Consider the following 18494-nt stretch of genomic DNA (forward strand, 5'->3'; position numbering starts at 1 on the left):
ATGGTACCATGAAGTGACAGAGTCTTTCTGAGTCACATGGGACCCTGCATTGACAGCGTCTTTCTGAGTCACATGGTACCATGAAGTGACAGAGTCTTTCTGAGTCACATGGGACCCTGCATTGACAGCGTCTTTCTGAGTCACATGGTACTATGCAGTGCCAGAGTCTTTCTGTGTCATATGGGACCCTGCAGTGCCAGAGTCTTTCTAAAAGTTATCTGTGCACCTTTTAGTTGCTGCTTGCAGCATTGATATGTTAAACTGGTATTAATGAGGCCGTACGTTTGCCCAGACCGTGTTAATGTGCGTAAGAACGATACGAGAGTCAAATAATACCTTCACAGAATGTACTGCATTATGCCACATAATTTGCCTTTTCTTGCAGTATAATTTTAGGTAACAGTGACACATAATTTGGTCCACTTTAGCTGCATACTCCTGGTGGCCCTGAGCATAATCTACTGTGTTGCAGCAGGCAGAAAAGGTAGACCTGTTGGCATACCTCATGTCTAAGTCTTTGCTAATGTGGAGCCCCAGCTTCATGACTTCAGTCATCACATCCTGCATGGCAAACCATTACCCCTATTACACTAACCAATGGGCATGCTGTCTTCCACCAAATACAATGGAGCTAGAAATACAGAAAATGCCACACTTGTGTGCCCTCTGCAACCACTAAAAGCAAAAGAGCCCAGGCCAACTGCATTCAAACCAAAAGCCGCACAACCTCTTGTCAGTGATGTCCAAGCAGATGAAGGCAAGAAGGACATCATTTAGGAGAAGATATATTTTGGTATTGCTCAAAAATAAAATCACATCAATATCACACAGCATTGTTTGAAGAATAAATAACATAAATACACGAGCTGGAAGGAGAAACTTGAACGAGTCATGTGCCACTGGAGGGCAATATCCATCAATGTTTACCCCCAACGGGGCTTGTTTGAGGACTTCTGTGGGACGTGCGCAGAAATCCTGCAGGGCGCTGCTGGGCGCTGTGTTTTTGTACCCCACTTTTGTGTTTAGGGGAGAGGTGCATATTGCAAATATTGCAGCTGAAAATCTTCATAAGTTCTTGGCACCCTGTGCCGGGTCTTTGCCCTGGGAGGGCGTGTCCTGGCAGATTTCAGGTCCAGCATTGGGTGGATGGTTGGGGCTGTTGGTGCTGGAAGGCAGAAGATTGGCTGACTGGAGCACCGCCTCAGAGTGTTCCCGCGCTTTCATGCGCAGTGCTGCCACGCTGGCTGTGCGGTTACTCTGGCATCCATATGTGGGCAGGAAGGAGAGCCCCATGGGGTCAGGGACACAACAGGAACAGATGGAGCTCCCTGGAAGGAAGAAAGAAGGACACATTAGAAATGGCCTACAAGAAAGGGAGTACAAGGGGATCATTAAGATTCTCCTAACAGGGTTAGAAAGAATAAAGTCAGTCAAAGGTGTGCACAGCATGCCTCTGCAAAATGATTTGCCACAAGGCGCTTCCCGGTTGGAGAAATGGGTGCACACATGATTCCAAAAAAGGCGAGTACCCAGCAAAGAGACCTACATTAAGACACCCTTTCAAGAGGAAACACAGCCGTGTGGGAGCATACTTTCTTCTTTATTGTGAAATATGGCTACATAGCAACATTACTGATCCAATATACCAAGCTCTACTCATAAAAAAGACAAACCCAGTCAACAAGGAAGGGATCATATAAAAGACCAAGACTGAGTTCAAAGCTGAGCAAAATCTTTGCTTTGTGTTGTGTTATGTTAATGCTATGCTATGGGTACCCAAATGACGCATAATTCTGACATTAGTATGCCCTCATAGCTCTGGAAAGTGCCTGATGTGTCTTTCCACATTATCCAAAAGTTCCTACCATAGACCAACGTATCAATTGTTCTGTGATGATATGTTATGGATGTCTCTACGATTGATAGTAACATCTTAGTCAATGAGTAAGGATCCTGCTAGGAGAGGTATGGCCGAAGGGCTTTACGAATTATTCATATATCTTTATGGTCAGCTGCCTGCCCCTCATCCAGAGATAGAGATGGTCTAAGCCTGGTGTTGATGGTAACGGTTGAGCGCTGTATTGTACGTGAGAGTGTGTGTGTGTGTGTGCGGATGTGTGTAATGTGTAACATATGGGTGTGTAATATCCTCTCAAATATATTCTTTGTGTTTGTGTTTCACTTGTTTCTGTGGTGTTAGCGCAATTGGTGTGTCAAGGTTTGCTTGACATCAGTTCCTGTGAAGGTAACAAAATACGCTGGGACATACAGTGAAGGATACACTGAGTAATGAAATTTAATTGTAATTGCATTTACATATCGCTTACTACAAAGCACTTTTCCGCGAGTAGCACGCTACTCTGGAATCCAAAAAGGATTAGTAGTGATTTAGTATATATGAAATTAATTTGAGCAGTGGACATTGAGTTTGCTATTTGGATTGAAAAAGAATATTGGAGGGATAGACAAGGGAAGGGTTTGCATTTATATAGCGCTTGCTACTCCTGATGAGGTGTTGAAGCGTTTTTCAGCGAGTAGCACGCTACTTCGGAACCGAAAAAGGATTAGTGTGAATTAGTATTTGGAAATATGAAATTAATTTGAGTGGCGGACATGTGAGTCTGTTATTTGGATCGAAAAAGTATAGTGGACGGATAGAAGAGGGAAGGGTTTGCATTTATGTAGTGCTTGTTACCTCTGATGAAATTGCAACATAAGGGTATCTCTCGGACCATAGATCAATGATTATTTCGTCAATGGAAGTTGTCTCCACATATGCACACTTAATAGCGCATTTAGCGCCCGATGTAGGTAAATCTTTTTTACCACTTCTTAAATACCGATTCATACCGAATCGGTATTTAAGAAGTGGTAAAAAAGAGGAGGGCAGATGTAGGTAATTGTATTTTTACAATTACCGAATCGGAAGGAATCGGTATTTACCGATTCGGTAAATACCGAATCGGTAATGCCCATTGATTCCTATGGGCATTGAAGCCCATAGGAATCAATGGGCATTACCGAATCGGTATTTACCGAATCTGTAAATACCGATTTTTGCAAGGGTGCAGGGGGTGTCACTTTGACACCCTCTGGCACCCCAATTACAGGCATGTGTGCCATGTGGCACACAGACATGCCCTAAGGGCATGTCTGTTTGTCACATGGCACAGGTGTGCATGCACAGATGTGCATGCACACCTGGATTCGGTATTTCACCACCCAATTGGATTGGGTGGTAAAATACCGAATCTAAAAGGCCTGTAGCACTGGAAACAGTGCTACCAACATCAGGAATTTTCCGAATCGGTAAAATTACCGATTCGGTATTTTACAGAATCGGTAAATTTACCGATTCGGTAACTTTACCGATTCTGTAAAATATAGCCCCTACATCTCAATGTCCCATTTACCGGTTGGTAACGGCCGAATTCGGCCGTTACCGACCGGTAATGGCCACCTACATTGGGCCCTAAGTGAGTATATGTGGAGACAACTTCTGTAGTACTCCATTGACGAAATAATCTTTGATCTATTGTCCAAGAGGTACCCTTTGCAATGTATTTATGATTTCAACCTCTAGAGTCCTAAACGGAATCACTCACCCATAAGAGACCATGATACCACTGATGAGGCATCAAATCCATTTTTGGCGAGTAGCACGCTACTCCAGAGACAAAAAAAAACCAGAATCAGTGGTAAAACAGCATAGGGAAATATGAAACTAATTTGATCTGTGGACATGCAAGTCTGTTAGCTGGATTGAAAAGGAAAGTGGGGGGATAGAAGAGGAAAGGGTCTTATTTGGAGATAATAGATGGGGAAATAATAAAATGGAGAATGAACTTTTGAAGTGAAATATGCCTATGAAATATTATAATTGGAGAAATCTTATGTGAAAAAACATCCTTTAAAGTGATATGTGTGTGTGCCTTTGTAACTGATGCGAGGCTCTTCAAGTTACTGGATATTCGTGCCTCCCACTACCTCTATGATGATTATACTCGGAGGAAGAAGTGATCTCTGCCATCGCTTTGTTTGCGTCGCTTGTTGCGCCAGGAGTCGCAGCAGTGGTAATCGGATTCTAAATTTAAAAATCTAAAGAAGTCTTTTTTTTATTTCTTTATCGGGAAAAAATGATAAAATCTATTGTGAAAACCTTAGCAATCTGCAGGAAAAACGGTCACAAGATACATTACAATTTCTCTTCACTGCTTTCATATAGCTTTAACATTCCTGAAATTTCTGTGCCGCCTTGTGCACATTTCTCCTTCTCTGTCCCCTTTTGTCCTTCCTAATGTCAAGTTCTCAGTTCCTCACTCACATCGCTCCTCAGCCTCCCCTTGCCCCGGTGCTTAATTTCCGGTGCCGGAAAATGTTTCGCAGGAGGCCACAGCCCATTCTACCTCCTATGTGTCCCACTTTCAACACGCACATTGCCTAATGTTTGCTAATATTGCCATCAGAAAGAAACGTTCCAAGTGCAGGGTCCCATCCTGTGTGCCAGTCCCTTTCCTCTTGTGCTGAGCATTTTCACGTGTTTGAAGCATCGTCGGGGTATACTTACAATTGCCCATCTCGGATGATTAACTTTCTTGACTGATTATTTCAAAAGGAACAGCATGCCAAGTGTGGTGAAGGTTCCGGCTCACATTGGTCAGGCGGGAAGAAACTGCCGGCCATTCGCAGATGTTTCACGAGGAAGAAGCCAAGAACACACATAGGGTTGTACGTACAGATGGGAATGGTCCGACTGCGTTATGGAACAGGCGGCTGCTCAAGAGGAACACTTATCACAGAAGGGCACGTCACTGCTATGCTGCCTGTAATTAGTTTGGTCCAGCGATGACGACGGCATCAGCATACAGTGCTCAGCTTGCTTGGACCCTGCCGGCTACAACACAAGCATTGTCCCTAGTCATAAAGCTGCCAATGCCAGTGAGTGCGGATGTTGCGGCCTTCTGGACTCATGCATGCTCAGCAATTAGCGTGCTAGGAGGTAGTGCACTAATACAACTTTTATGGAGCAGGAAAGTTGCTGTTGCCGCAGCCGCATCAAGCATGTTAAGGATAGAAGCAATAGAGGCAACGCTGCTCTGGCTAGGCAACAAACTCAACACTTTTGTTTACTCTTCCTAGCGAGCCCTCACTGCCAAGTACAGAATACGCTCTCCCAGCCTTCCTTGCCTCAACTCAGCCATGAACCAGCCCCTAGCTACAATTATACAATGGGAGGCTGGGGCAGTGGCGGGGTGCAGCAGACTGGTGAATAGAAATACAAGTCATTGATTGATGAGACTTCTTGGATTTGTGACCAGCGGCTCCTCCGTAAGGCAGAGGAGCATCGCTCTACTGCTTTTAAGCAGTGTAACTAAAGGAAAAATAAAATGATACAAAATTTACATCCCCTCGCCCGCCACCCAATATCAGTGCCAGCCGCCACTATTCATGACAGCTGTGACATGATGATACACCTTCTTGCCTGTCTGGACAGGGGTAGGCCAGCCTATGAAGACATACCAGGCAGTCATCCTGCAAGGTATATCATTTATTTTTATTTTGACGTTGAACAATTAATATTGCGACCAGCACCTGCAGGGTCAGAAATCGTAGTCCCGGCCCTGTGAAATAAGGGTTGGTGTTGAGCACCTGAAACCACTGGCTCAAATTAAGCACTGCCTTGCTCCATTTCTAGGTAACTGCAGTTACTGTCCCTATCAGAATTATAAATTTAGCAGGAACGCCAGCTTTGAGGAGTTTCCCAGCAGGAGATTTCATCTACAGCAAGAAGGCAAAGTCGTTGGGTGGAATACCCAGGAAAAATGTGGAAGTCGGCACAGTAAGCTCAATTCCTGCATGTCATTGCTAAAATATCTAACTAGGGCTTCAGGTTTTCTTGTATTTAAATCCTTTAAACTGTTTGTCTGTATTTGTCAATATTTCTTTTTTAGCTATCTTGTTGGCGTTTCTCCATAACTATTTAGTGTTTTTGATTTAATGAATTTGTGAAACGTATGTTATCAAATTTATTTAGCCAATTAAAGTGTACTCATACTTTTCTGCCTGTCCGGTTTTCGCATTTTACACAGCAAAAACATAATACAAGTTTACCACATCATGAAAATATTAGCATTGTAGCACAAACATATGTTGAAATATGCAGACGTTTAAGGACATCTCATATCGTTTAACTCCCCATGCTGTCAATCTGAATGGCAGAATGGGTCAATCAAAAGATGGTCAATTTTCTGTATGTTTCTGCTTTTATTAATAAATACAGACAGGAAAGACACTGATTTCTCACTGTATTTATCAGTAAAAAAAACAGTAAAAACAAAATTCCGAACCCTTAAATATAGTTCCTCGGTATTAGCCCTTCTGAAATTACTGGGCCCTTGTAATATAATGCCTGGAGGGGGTGAATTCAAGGGATTATACCTAAAAAGGGCTTTTGGAAGATAATCTTCGATGTAGACAAAGGAAGTTGCAAACCTCTTTTAGAACTTTTCTAATCAGGTTTACCTTTTGCCGAATATTTCTCGGGAGTTTACCCTTAGCTGAGTTTTTCTATGCAAATTATGTTAAACTAAAACATTATTTTCAGGGTAAAATGCGTTGAACTGCAACATATTCTGGGCAAAAGTTGAGATATTCCTGTAGAGTGCAAAAACAAACAAATCGGCAACTTTCCGAAGTTCTTAAGCTTTCCACAGAACTTCACAAAATTGCAACAAAAATAACCACCCCTGCCCTACCTAAAAGAGCTTAGTAGTGAGTGCTAAAACGTGTGTGCTATTACAAAACCTCGTGCAAAAACTTCCACTTAAAGGACGAGCTCTACTTTCGTGAGAATAAGAGCGACCTCCAGGGATTGATTCTTCGCTTACCTCACGGCCCATTACCTGATCCGGAAAAAATAGATTTTCTCTACACTCCTGCACTAATTAGATGTACGGCTAGACTAATTTACCAGTGGAAACATCCTCCAATAATATCATTTGCAGCAGGAAATCCTTACTGAGGTGGTCTAAGCCCAGGTTGCTCCTGAGCCGAGGGTTCCCTCTTCTGGTACATATAGGGTACTACAAGCAGAAGAAGCTCTGTATGTGCTAAGTAAAGAGCACAAGTAGACATGCTAAGGCGGTGGTGCCCTAACTGTGAACCATGGCTCCCTGGGAAGCCGCCAAACCTAGCCAGGTGAGCTGCACACCAAGCACTTTAATGCATTTAATATTGAAGGGTCTGTTGGTTTTAGTTAAACTAATTAGACTTAAACGCATGATGTCGATGATGTGTAAGTAACATGCCTAAAGCTGTAAACGCAGTGCTTAATTGATGGCATGTCGAGGGAGAGGATCCCCACGTTCCAACACTCCCAAAGTAAGCGGAAGATGTCTGATTTATTTTGTTAGACTCATTAATAGTTTTGGTTTTTAGGTCGCGCCTGCGATGCAGGGGCGAAAGCCCCTGCTGTCGCAAAGCGATCTATTGCAATCATTTCAGTCCTTTTCCCGTTCAAGGACTAGGCAGAGACAACAGACTGTCACGCGCACGCAGCCGGCCGGAATCGGAACAGGTCACGCGCTCCGATCCCGGCCGGCTGTTCACAATACATGCACACGCAGGCACAGGCAGGCAGACACGCAGGCACAGGAAGGCACACACGCAGGCACAGGCAGGCACACAGGCAGGCACACACGCAGGCACACGCAGGCACACACGCAGGCACACGCAGGCACAGGCAGGCACACATGCAGGCACACACAACACACACACACAGACAGACGCACGCACACACATCCCCCCCCTAACTCACCGGGCTCTTTTAGTGTGTTCCGTGTCTCTGTCTCTCGTCAGCCAGGGGGTCAGTCTCGATCCTCGATCTCCCTCCGCAGCGCTGGTCTTCACCCGGGCCCCTTCCTGGGACCCAGGACTTCAGATGCCGCACTCCGCTTTGGCGCCGGGGCTCGGAGCGCGCATGCGCCGGCAGCCCCCGCCCTCTCACGCTCAGCCCGGGCTGCTTTCGGTTTCGTAGGTGAGTGATGTCATCTCAGTGTCTGCTTGTTGTGCTTTGTTTACTCCCACGGAGCACCAACCAGTTACTGCCATCTTTACATTTGTGTTTATCTGTTCGTTTTGGGGGACTAAATATTTCTTTCTTTTCTGCTTTTGTTTGTCTGTGTCAGCACCTATCCTCACCTCGCTACACGTCAGTCCTTGCACAAGGCCCACCCCGTCATGCGTATGTTGTTTACTCCCCTAATTGCTTGTTTAGTTAGCTTCAGGCATTTGAGAACAGAAGGGGCTGGGACGTACTGCCAGAGCTGCGTTTCTGGATCGTGGGTGTCTTTGTCTGCACCCTTCCCCACCTCGCCACACCTCAGTCCTTGTAAACTTTTAGGCATGGATGTTTCCAAAGTTTAGACCCTGTTTATGTGTTAATTAAACAACATATGTAAAAGCTCTTCCAACAAAGTAACCATATTCGAATTGGGGGAAAGTAGTCCTTCTTCTGTTTTCGTGTTCGCTATCATAGAGATGACGAAGGGAGATAGTGGCTGAATGGAGGAGCTATCTTTAGTTAGTGCACTGACTGTACTGACCTATTGTGTTGTTTCTTCGCAGTATATGACGTCTGCTTGTTGATTTATAGCGGATTTAGGAACAATTTAAAATGCCATAATATTGCGTTGCTGTAAATTGTAGAAATCAATGTAAATCGAAATAATTGGATGCGCAGGAGAGGCCCATCGCCTTTCATAGGTAAATTCCAACACTTTTGTCTGTCTTTTCATCAACGCCATCCAGCATGAGTTAGTTGAGGGAAGCAAGAGTAGTGCAAAAGAAATTCTTAAGATTAGTTAAAGAACACGTATAGGGATTTTGGCACCATTTGTCCTTAATACTCTTTAGTTGCTGGGGGAAATTTGGCTTTTCATAAGGGAATGTTGGTTTGGTGTCAATGCAGAGATAGCGAACGTAGATAAGTTTATAGATGGTGTCACTGTATACATCGTTGTTGGTGTTATTTTATTAAAGGGATTTATTTCTGTGTGTACACTGTAACCTTCGGAGTTGTACCCCACAAGTTGAGTGCACATAAAAAGCCCTGCATCTGAAAGAAGGAGATTATTATTAGTATAAATTGTGTAAAAACTGACATTTGTTTATTTTGTTTTTAATGTATGGGAAAAGAGTACTTCTACTTTTATTCTGTTTTCTTTGAGTCCAGATATTCTAAATGGTTAACCCTGTCCATTAAATCGTCGTGTTCCGGGAAGGGAAGCATTAAGAGGCACTTTTTTTTTATCTCATACCTAAATGTGGGCTATATTATTTTGATAGGACTGTTATTTGACATTTGGGAAAAGAACAATGTGATCAGATGATGGTGTCACTTGTTCAGTGTCCTTTATCTTTTGCATTTATGCATACCTGTCAACTAGCCCACTTTTTACTTCTTTTCATTCGCTTGACAAACAAAATGACCCCCTAGGCTTTAATTGAATCACCAGGGCACACGTTTAAAAGTCGACATTTGATTGATAATCTGCAATGAAATTTAAAATGACTTGTTTTTGCTTTTATGGTCTTTGAGGCTGAAATAAAGTATTTCTTGACTTGACTAAAAGTCGACAGCCCTGCCTATAAGGCCACGTCCCTTGCCTGATACTTTACCCTCTCTCTGCATTCCTCATCTCGTCCATGTGCAGAAAGTGAGGAGTATTTGTGAGAGGAGTTGGGAGGGAGCCATAGGAATCCCATTTCAGTCAGACATCACAAGTCCTCGTTTAAAGTGGAGACAGGGTAATGCAGTAAAATTATTTTTTAGCCTACAATACAACAAGGTGAATGGTGGCAGTCCATGAACAGATCACTACTGGTCTGGCGGTTCGGAGACAGCCTAAACTCACATATAGCAAGGTTCCTGCACTGCTCAAACAATTCGACTTTTGTAAATCAGTGCACAGTTTACAGCAGGAAGTGTGATAAATCGGTCATCGTATTATGTTAAAAGCTTAACTTGTCCCTGATGCTGATTCTTCAGGCTGTTCAATACTCTAGTGATGCAGCCGCACACAGAATGTTATAGTGATGTTGACTTGCATCAAGGCACTTGTCTTTCTGTCTGTGCGTTAAAATGCTTTGGAATGTGCCCATAAATCTCTCCTGAGGCAAGCATCTATTCCTGAATCAGACAGCATGACCCGGTGTGTAGAAACTGTATAGCTCTTCAATACCTGGTGGCACAGCACCCAGGATAATGTGCTGCATGTCTAAACACTTATAAGGTTCAAAAGGCGAGACCTATTGGCTATGTCAATGCTTGTTTCCAAATGCATTTGACACCAATGCAAGTTATCAGGAAAGTACAGTTGTCCTTTCTATTAAACACACTAAGTATTATTAAGTATTGACATTTGTACTTGAATCATAGGTACTTCCAGTGAACATTTCTTTCAGTACACACCCATTTCCAGACAGCCCGGCTCTCTCCTTGAGCACAGGGAGGTCCATATACGGCATAATGCCAACATTTGAAAGCAAGAAAGAGGGACGTTTAAAAAAAAAATCTGAGTAATTTATTTTACTTGCATTGATTTGGAGGCAATTTTAGAGAGGAGACAGTAAAAATAAAGCTGTATGTGGTTTACAAAATCATGAGTCACCCTGCTGAGACAAGTGTGTTGGCACGTATGACGTGGGTAGAAATGTAAGTGCATGCAAATATTCTTCAAGCGTAGAAACACTTTGGCAATGGGGCCTACATGCATTGGGGTGCTTTATAGCACTGTAAGTAGGATAAAAAAAGTTTGAGAGGGTACTCTAAAATTGGCATGGGCAAAGAAGTGTAAAGAGGAATATTTTATTAGAGGCAAAATACCCTGTGTATAAGATTATAATACCTTCATCACGTTTATCCGAATTATTTACAGGGAGAAAAGTGCAAATACTCCAGAGGCCGGACTTACGTCCCCCCCCCACCCTCCAAAAAAACATAACAGTGGGGAGCCACGGGCAATGGCCAATTGGGTCAAGGGAGCCGTGGGTTGATAAAGTTTGGGAACCACTGTGCTAAGGGGATACTAAGACCATTCCAACAACAGAAAACATTCGGACGAACAGCAATTCAAAAATGTTTTACCTTGGTAGAAAGAAATTGAGTAAGGGTAATTTATCTTACATTTTAATTAAAAGCCTACTCTTCCAAAGGACTGGTTTCTCTCCTATGTACCGTGTTTATTTTCATGGTTTTAAAATTAAATCCTACTTCTGGGTCCTTTGATACAAGTATTTTGTTTTCACTATTAGATTTGCTTTATTTTGCTCGTTCACATGTTTAGAGAGCTCACACAGCTCTCAGACTAATCCTACTGTCATATTATAGAAAAAGCCCAGGTGCGCAGCAAGTGTTTGTTCCTACTTTTTGTACTCCCCAAGCACTTTGGTATTACAAAAGGGCAACAGATGCTTGTGCGACCCATTCTGTAATCCATATTGCACTAGTGCTAAATTTGCACCTGCACGATCTCAATGGAGCATACCTCATTTGCATGGGGGAGTGGCCACAGGCAAATTAGAGAATCCTTTTTGTTTGTGCATGTGGCTTATAAGAGATGCAGGTGCAGAGGCAAAGAGGCTGTCACTAGGAGCTACAGAGCCACAACTAGGTAGAGTGCAGTGTGCCCCCCCGAGGGCACCCCATGGAAGGGAGGTAAAGGAGGTCCCTTAGGCATTAGCGTTCAGACAGTTGCTTTTAGGTGGTTGCAGTCATTCACTGCACTTGCTCTCAAGAGGATCGCTACCTCCCTTTGAAATGGAGGCCAGATCGTGGCCTCCGGTGAAATGCGAGCTGATGCCTTAAAACTGCTGGTCTGCCTTTCGGTAAGTGGTGTTCCCAGTGCACATGTGGATTCATGCCTGCACTGGAAGCAACACATTGCTGGGATGTAGCACACTGTCTGACTCTGCACCCGCCACACAAACTTAAGCGTTGAATCCATAAGACATCCCTGGACTCAGAGAGAGATGGTGCAGCTCAGTCTGCATTCTCATTTAAGAAAACTTCAAATATATTAATGAGAAAAAGAAAAACTGCTTGCTAATTTGAAAACAAAGAATGAAAACAAGGAGCTGTTGAGATACAGGTGACCAGTTCCATCGTATGACAGGGTTCACATATAACTCCATCTTGGTAGGACTACTCACTTTGTGATTGGACCTTTTCTTTTACAATTGTGTCAACAGGACTGTTAATCAATCAATCATATCATTTGTAAAGCGCACTACAAACCCGTGAAGGTCTCAAGGCGCTGGGGTGGGGAATGCTGCTACTGCTCGAAAAGCCAGGTCTTGAGGAGTTTTCTGAAGGTCAGCAGGTCTTGGGTCTGCCGTAGGAGGATGGGGAGAGTGTTCCAGGTCTTGGCGGCGAGGTAAGAGAACGATCTGCTGCCTGAGGTCGCTCTTCGGAAGCGGGGGACTGTAGAGAGGTCAGCAGAGCGGAGCTGGCGGGTGGGGGTGTAGAAGCTGAGTCGTCTGTTGAGGTACGTTGGTCCGGTGTTGTGGAGTGCCTTGTGTGCGTGGGTGAGGAGCTTGAAAGTTATGCTCTTGTTGACCGGGAGCCAGTGCAGGTCTCTCAGGTGGGGTGTGATGTGGCTGCGGTGAGGGATGTCGAGGATCAGGCGTGCAGAGGCGTTCTGGATGCGTTGGAGCCGTCTCAGGAGTTTGGCCGAGGCTCCAGCGAGGAGGGCCTTTCCATAATCCAACCTGCTGCTGACAAGGGCCTGGGTGACTGTTCTTCTCGTTTCAGTGGAGATCCACTTGTAGATCCTACGGAGCATGCAGAGGGTGTTGAAGGAGGAGAAGGAGACGGCATTGACCTGTTTAGTCATGGAGAGGGTGGAGTCGAGGATGACCCCTAGGTTGCGTGCGTGGTCGGTGGGTGTTGGAGTGGTTCCCAGTGCGGTCGTCCACCAGTACTCGTCCCAGGCCGAAGGGTTGGATCCGAGGATGAGGACCTCCGTCTTGTCCGAGTTCAGCTTCAGTCGGCTGTTCCTCATCCATTCAGCAACGGCCTTCATTCCTTCGTGAAGGTTGGTTTTGGCGGTGTGGGGGTCCTTGGTGAAGGAGAGTATCAGCTGGGTGTCATCAGCATAGGAGAGGATGTTGAGGTCGTGCCGACGGTCGACGTGGGCGAGCGGTGCCATGTAGATGTTAAACAGGGTTGGGCTGAGGGATGAGCCCTGGGGTACGCCGCAGATGATCTTGGTGGCTTCGGAGCCAGTTCCAGCCAGTTCCAGAATTCACAGATTTATTAAATGTAAGGCCAGAGCTGGATTTAGGTTTCCAGTCTTATCAGGCAGTCTCCTTACGAGTCTGAAATAAATTACATCAGACTTTCTCCGCTACACAGAGAAGGCTGTGTTTGGCTAGCAGAGTTCACTTTTAGTATGCTTTAGTCTGTTTTCCTATTTAATTTGTTCCCTTGTTGATAATTACAACAATAAACCCAAAAAACTGAATTTGTGGGTCAGGAGACAGTTCAATTGCATTTCACTTCATTAGTTTGACTTTCAGCTTGTTGGAAAAGTAAACTTCTAAATGTGTGTGGAGGCCTGCAAACAGCAAAACCACACACAACAGATGCTTTAACTGGAGCTGCAATTAAGCAAGCAGATGATACGAATGAAAGTGAAATCAATTCAATGAGAGAAAACATCTTATATACGATGAAAAGCGCCCCAGATTAAAGTTGCTGTGTATCTCGTTGTTCCTACTTGTTGCCAGCAAAAATAAGGGGTGTGATTCACAAAAGTAAACTTAGACCAAAGGTCTAAGGTAAGACCTGAAGTCTAACTTTAGGCAAAAAGTCTAACTTTGGCAGTAGTAAAGTTAGACTTTTGGTCTAAGTTAGGCTTTTGGTCTAAACTTAAACCAAAAATCAAAATTTAGTAGTAGTTAAGTTAGACTTTTGGTCTAAGTTTACTTTTCTGAATCAGGTCCAAGGATTGCAAACAAGTACCCCTTCCTCTTGTCTAGATGTTTATATCTGAAAGGCTCTTTTTACAAGAGGGCCTGTAAAGCATGCAGTATTTACCAACTGCAGTAAATATCTTATATTCCAAATTTTACTATGGAAAATGCGGAATTGCATTGGCATTTGATCGTTTCTTGTAGAATTACGCATGCTTCAAAATCCAACTCATATTCATGCCCGGGTAAGTTACAAGGGTGCGTAATTGCCTTCCCTGCACAAAAAGACTTTTACGCAGGGATTGGCATTAATTGTACCACTTGTAATCAGGGTCTACGCATCTTTCCTTCATATGATTAGTGAGTTTGGGAATCTCTAAACCATCATTTCTGTGTTTTACTAACACAGTCATGACATCCCACAATTCTAAAGTATTCCTTGAAGGCGTGTAAGTTGGCCTCATTACAAACACCTGGAAACCTCCAACATAGACGAATGTCTCAATACATTGACACTTGGACCAAGGTACTTAATGGGCTCTGACCATGGTCAACGACATGCCATTCAACCGCAAACGGCTCAAAATACGGTTGCTAATTAGCATCGCTGATGTTTTAAGTTTATACTTATGAATTAGCCATAGTGATAAACTCCATTCACAAATTTTCCCTGAGCCACTGGTAATAAAAATTTAGCCATTATTATATGTACCGATGATGTCATGCTGACGAATTTAAAACCAACTAGTCTTCAACGTGTTATGTCCTGACTCCACCCTCCTGCTAAGAAGCATCATTTTATGATCTTAGGGCAGAGCTTGTCTTCTCTTAGTTTTAACTGGTATGTGCATCGAAACGTCAGAGAGCAGGGTCGGCCTGGGCTATAGGGCAATCAGGCAGTGCCAGATGGGCTGGTCTGACAGATCAGTTTGTGGAGCGTTTTTTTAGCAGTTGCGGGCCGGTTATATGGCCAGGTGGGCCGGTTTTTCCTGTTGATTTCCCTGATATTACCACTATTTTTTTAACTATCTGGTTCACTAATAAGGGCTACTTTTATTTTGGTGGCCAACCCTATTTTGTCTTCCTGTCCAACCCTGTCGGAGAGGGTGTTCTCCTATTAGGATCTTGGAGTTTATACTCACACATAAAATTAATTTCTGTCTTTAGATCCAACATCCAGCTGCAAAAGGGACTTCTCTCTGTGCAGCTATTGGATCAGTCTATAACTCACTCTACAAACCATTCACCAAAGTATCACAGCTTCTATAGTTCATTTGGAAATGACACTAAGACAGGAACGTTTATAGCTCGTGGAGCCTTTATGAGATGGGGACACAAAATTAATAATGCAGCTCCTTCTTCACTAGAGCAATAATTAAGAAAGAGATAGAGTCGGATAAGCTGAAACAGTTTGCGATACTTAGAAATTGGGGCTTCATTTACAAAACAATTATGCAGCGGGGCGTCGCAAGCCATTTTGCTGTGTCCCTTTAAAAGCACAGGGATGCGTTGTATTAAGAACAATATGATGCATCAGTGTGCTGTCCCCTGCGCTGGAGCACAATGGGCTGCCATGCACCAGCGCAGGCACCCTTGCGTCATGTTGAAAAGTTGTCTGCGTTGCGGGGGTGATTGTTTTTGTGCAGAAAGGGACATCCCGGCACAAAAACAGGAATTGATGGTATTATTGCAGCACGCATAGAAAGAGGAAAAAACGAGGAGAAATACAAGCATTTCTCCTAGATGCACCAATCCGATGCCTTCCCTGGGAAGACATGGGATTTTGACACATTACGTTTTACAAAACTTTGTAAATCTGTCAATTTGTTAGGGTCCATGGATGTTGCGTAGGAACACCCAAGGCAGCAAAACTGACGCACCAGTGGCGCAATGGCCTTGTAAATTAGGCCCTGCATGTATATCTTTGCACAATCAGGCTTGCGACCCGAGTACAAACTTGGGTGTATGCCCAAAACTTCACTTTCAGAATTTATCAAAAAACTGACTGCGGACAATAGTCTTTTTTTTATCATGAATTTTGAATAACACAGATGTATTTACAATTTGAGAACAAATGGATGACCCCTTCAGGCTACGATGTCAAAGTGGTACAGAAATAAGAATCTTAATTTTGTTTTTTATTAAGGTTGTGTGCGTGTGTTGTGTATTGGACTTTTCTTTGTGTGTTATGTCCGAATGTCTGGGCAGGGTTATGTGGGGCCTTTGAGTTTATTTGTGGTCGTGTGTCTGTGTGACCAGAGTGTATTTGTGGTGTTTGTGGGTTAGTATCTGTGTGTTATCTGAGTGTGTTTATAGACTCGCTTGTTGGTGCGCTTGTGTGTCTACGCGTTGTGTCTGTGCGTGTCTCGGAGGCTCGAGTGTATTGTACTGTGTTTGTGTCTATTAGCCGAATTCCCCCTATGAACAACAATGGCGGACTGCAGGCTGCACATTGCTAATTTTAGATCAGGGGAACACTTAAGTGCTCAAAGTTCCTCCAATCAATGGGATACATTTAATCCTTTAAAAGTAATCTTCACTCGATGGATGAAAGGAAATCAAATATTTATCAGTCTCCAGGACCAAATTGAGCTCTTGGCTTAATAATTAGATCAGTTATTACGCCCTCGCTCTCCTCCCTGAAATCACAGTTCAGCAGCCAGCTGCCCAGAGCCTGGCACTGCTGAATAATTCACCCAGCAGAACCGCACGGCTGGTGCCTGACACCGACTGCGTGGTGAGCATCTCACGCCAACTGCACGACTGATGGCTGGCACCAGCTGCACGACTGATGACTGACACCAGCTGCATGGTGAGCATCTCACACCAACTGCACAGCTGATGGCTGACACCAGCTGCACGACTGATGGCTGACACCAGCTGCACGACTGATGGCTGACACCAGCTGCGTGGTGAACATCTCACACCAACTGCACGACTGGTGGCTGACACCAGCTGCATGGTGAGCATCTCACACCAACTGCACGACTGATGGCTGACACCAGCTGCATGGTGAGCATCTCACGCCAACTGCACGACTGATGGCTGACACCAGCTGCATGGTGAGCATCTCACGCCAACTGCACGACTGATGGCTGACACCAGCTGCATGGTGAGCATCTCACACCAACTGCACGACTGGTGGCTGACAGCAGCTGCATGGTGAGCATCTCACACCAACTGCACGACTGGTGGCTGACAGCAGCTGCATGGTGAGCATCTCACACAAACTGCACGACCGATGGCTGACACCAGCTGCATGGTGAGCATCTCACACCAACTGCACGACTGGTGCCTGACACCACCTGCGTGGTGAGCATCTCACACCAACTGCACGACCGATGGCTGACACCAGCTGCATTGTGAGCATCTCACACCAACTGCACGACTGATGGCTGACACCAGCTGCATGGTGAACATCTCACACCAACTGTGCGACTGATGGCTGACACCAGCTGCACGACTGATGGCTAACACCAGCTGCATGGTGAGCATCTCACACCAACTGCACGACTGATGGCTGACACCAGCTGCATGGTGAACATCTCACACCAACTGTGCGACTGATGGCTGACACCAGCTGCACGACTGATGGCTGACACCAGCTGCATGGTGAGCATCTCACACCAACTGCACGACTGATGGCTGGCACCAGCTGCACGACTGATGGCTGACACCAGCTGCATGGTGAGCATCTCACACCAACTGCACGACTGGTGGCTGACACCAGCTGCACGACTGATGGCTGACACCAGCTGCGTGGTGAAGATCTCACACCAACTGCACGACTGGTGGCTGACACCAGCTGCACGACTGATGGCTGACACCGACTGCGTGGTGAGCATCTCACGCCAACTGCACGACTGCTGGCTGACACTAGCTGCATGGTGAGCATCTCACGCCAACTGCACAACTGATGGCTGGCACCAGCTGCATGGTGAACATCTCACACCAACTGCACGACTGATGGCTGACACCAGCTGCATGGTGAGCATCTCACACCAACTGCACGACTGATGGCTGACACCAGCTGCATGGTGAACATCTCACACCAACTGCACGACTGATGGCTGACACCAACTGATGACTGACACCAACTGCACGACTGATGCCGGACACCGACTGCATGGTGCACATCTCACACCAACTGCACAACTGTTGTCTGGCACCAGCTGCATGGTGAGCATCTCACAGCAACTGCATGGCTGATGCCTGACACCGACTGCATGGTGGACATATCACACCGACTGCATGACAGATACCCGACACTGACTGCATGGTGAGCATCTCATACCAGCTGCACGAATGATGACTGACGCCGAATGCACGACTGATGACTGACACCAGCTACATGGTGAACATCTCACACTAGCTGCACAGCTGATGACTGACACCAACTGCACAACTGATGACTGACACCAACTGCACAACGGATGTCTGACACCTACTGCGCAGCTGATTACTGACACCAACTGCACGACTGATGTCTGACACCGACTGCACAACTGATGTCTGACACC

General features: G+C 45.0%; 1 protein-coding gene across 1 annotated transcript in view; it reads right to left on the reverse strand.

The window, feature by feature from the left end:
• Positions 1 to 769: 769 nt before the first annotated feature.
• DRGX (dorsal root ganglia homeobox) overlaps positions 770 to 18494 on the reverse strand; it is an 86259-nt gene continuing 68534 nt past the window's right edge. The window contains exon 6 of the mRNA XM_078640976.1: positions 770 to 1328. Coding sequence (XP_078497102.1) covers positions 1066 to 1328 — 263 coding nt within the window. The 3' untranslated portion in view covers positions 770 to 1065. The remainder of the gene's footprint in view (positions 1329 to 18494) is intronic.

The sequence above is a fragment of the Lissotriton helveticus genome, chromosome 5_1 (genome assembly GCF_964261635.1).
Source record: "Lissotriton helveticus chromosome 5_1, aLisHel1.1, whole genome shotgun sequence".
NCBI lineage: Eukaryota > Metazoa > Chordata > Amphibia > Caudata > Salamandridae > Lissotriton > Lissotriton helveticus.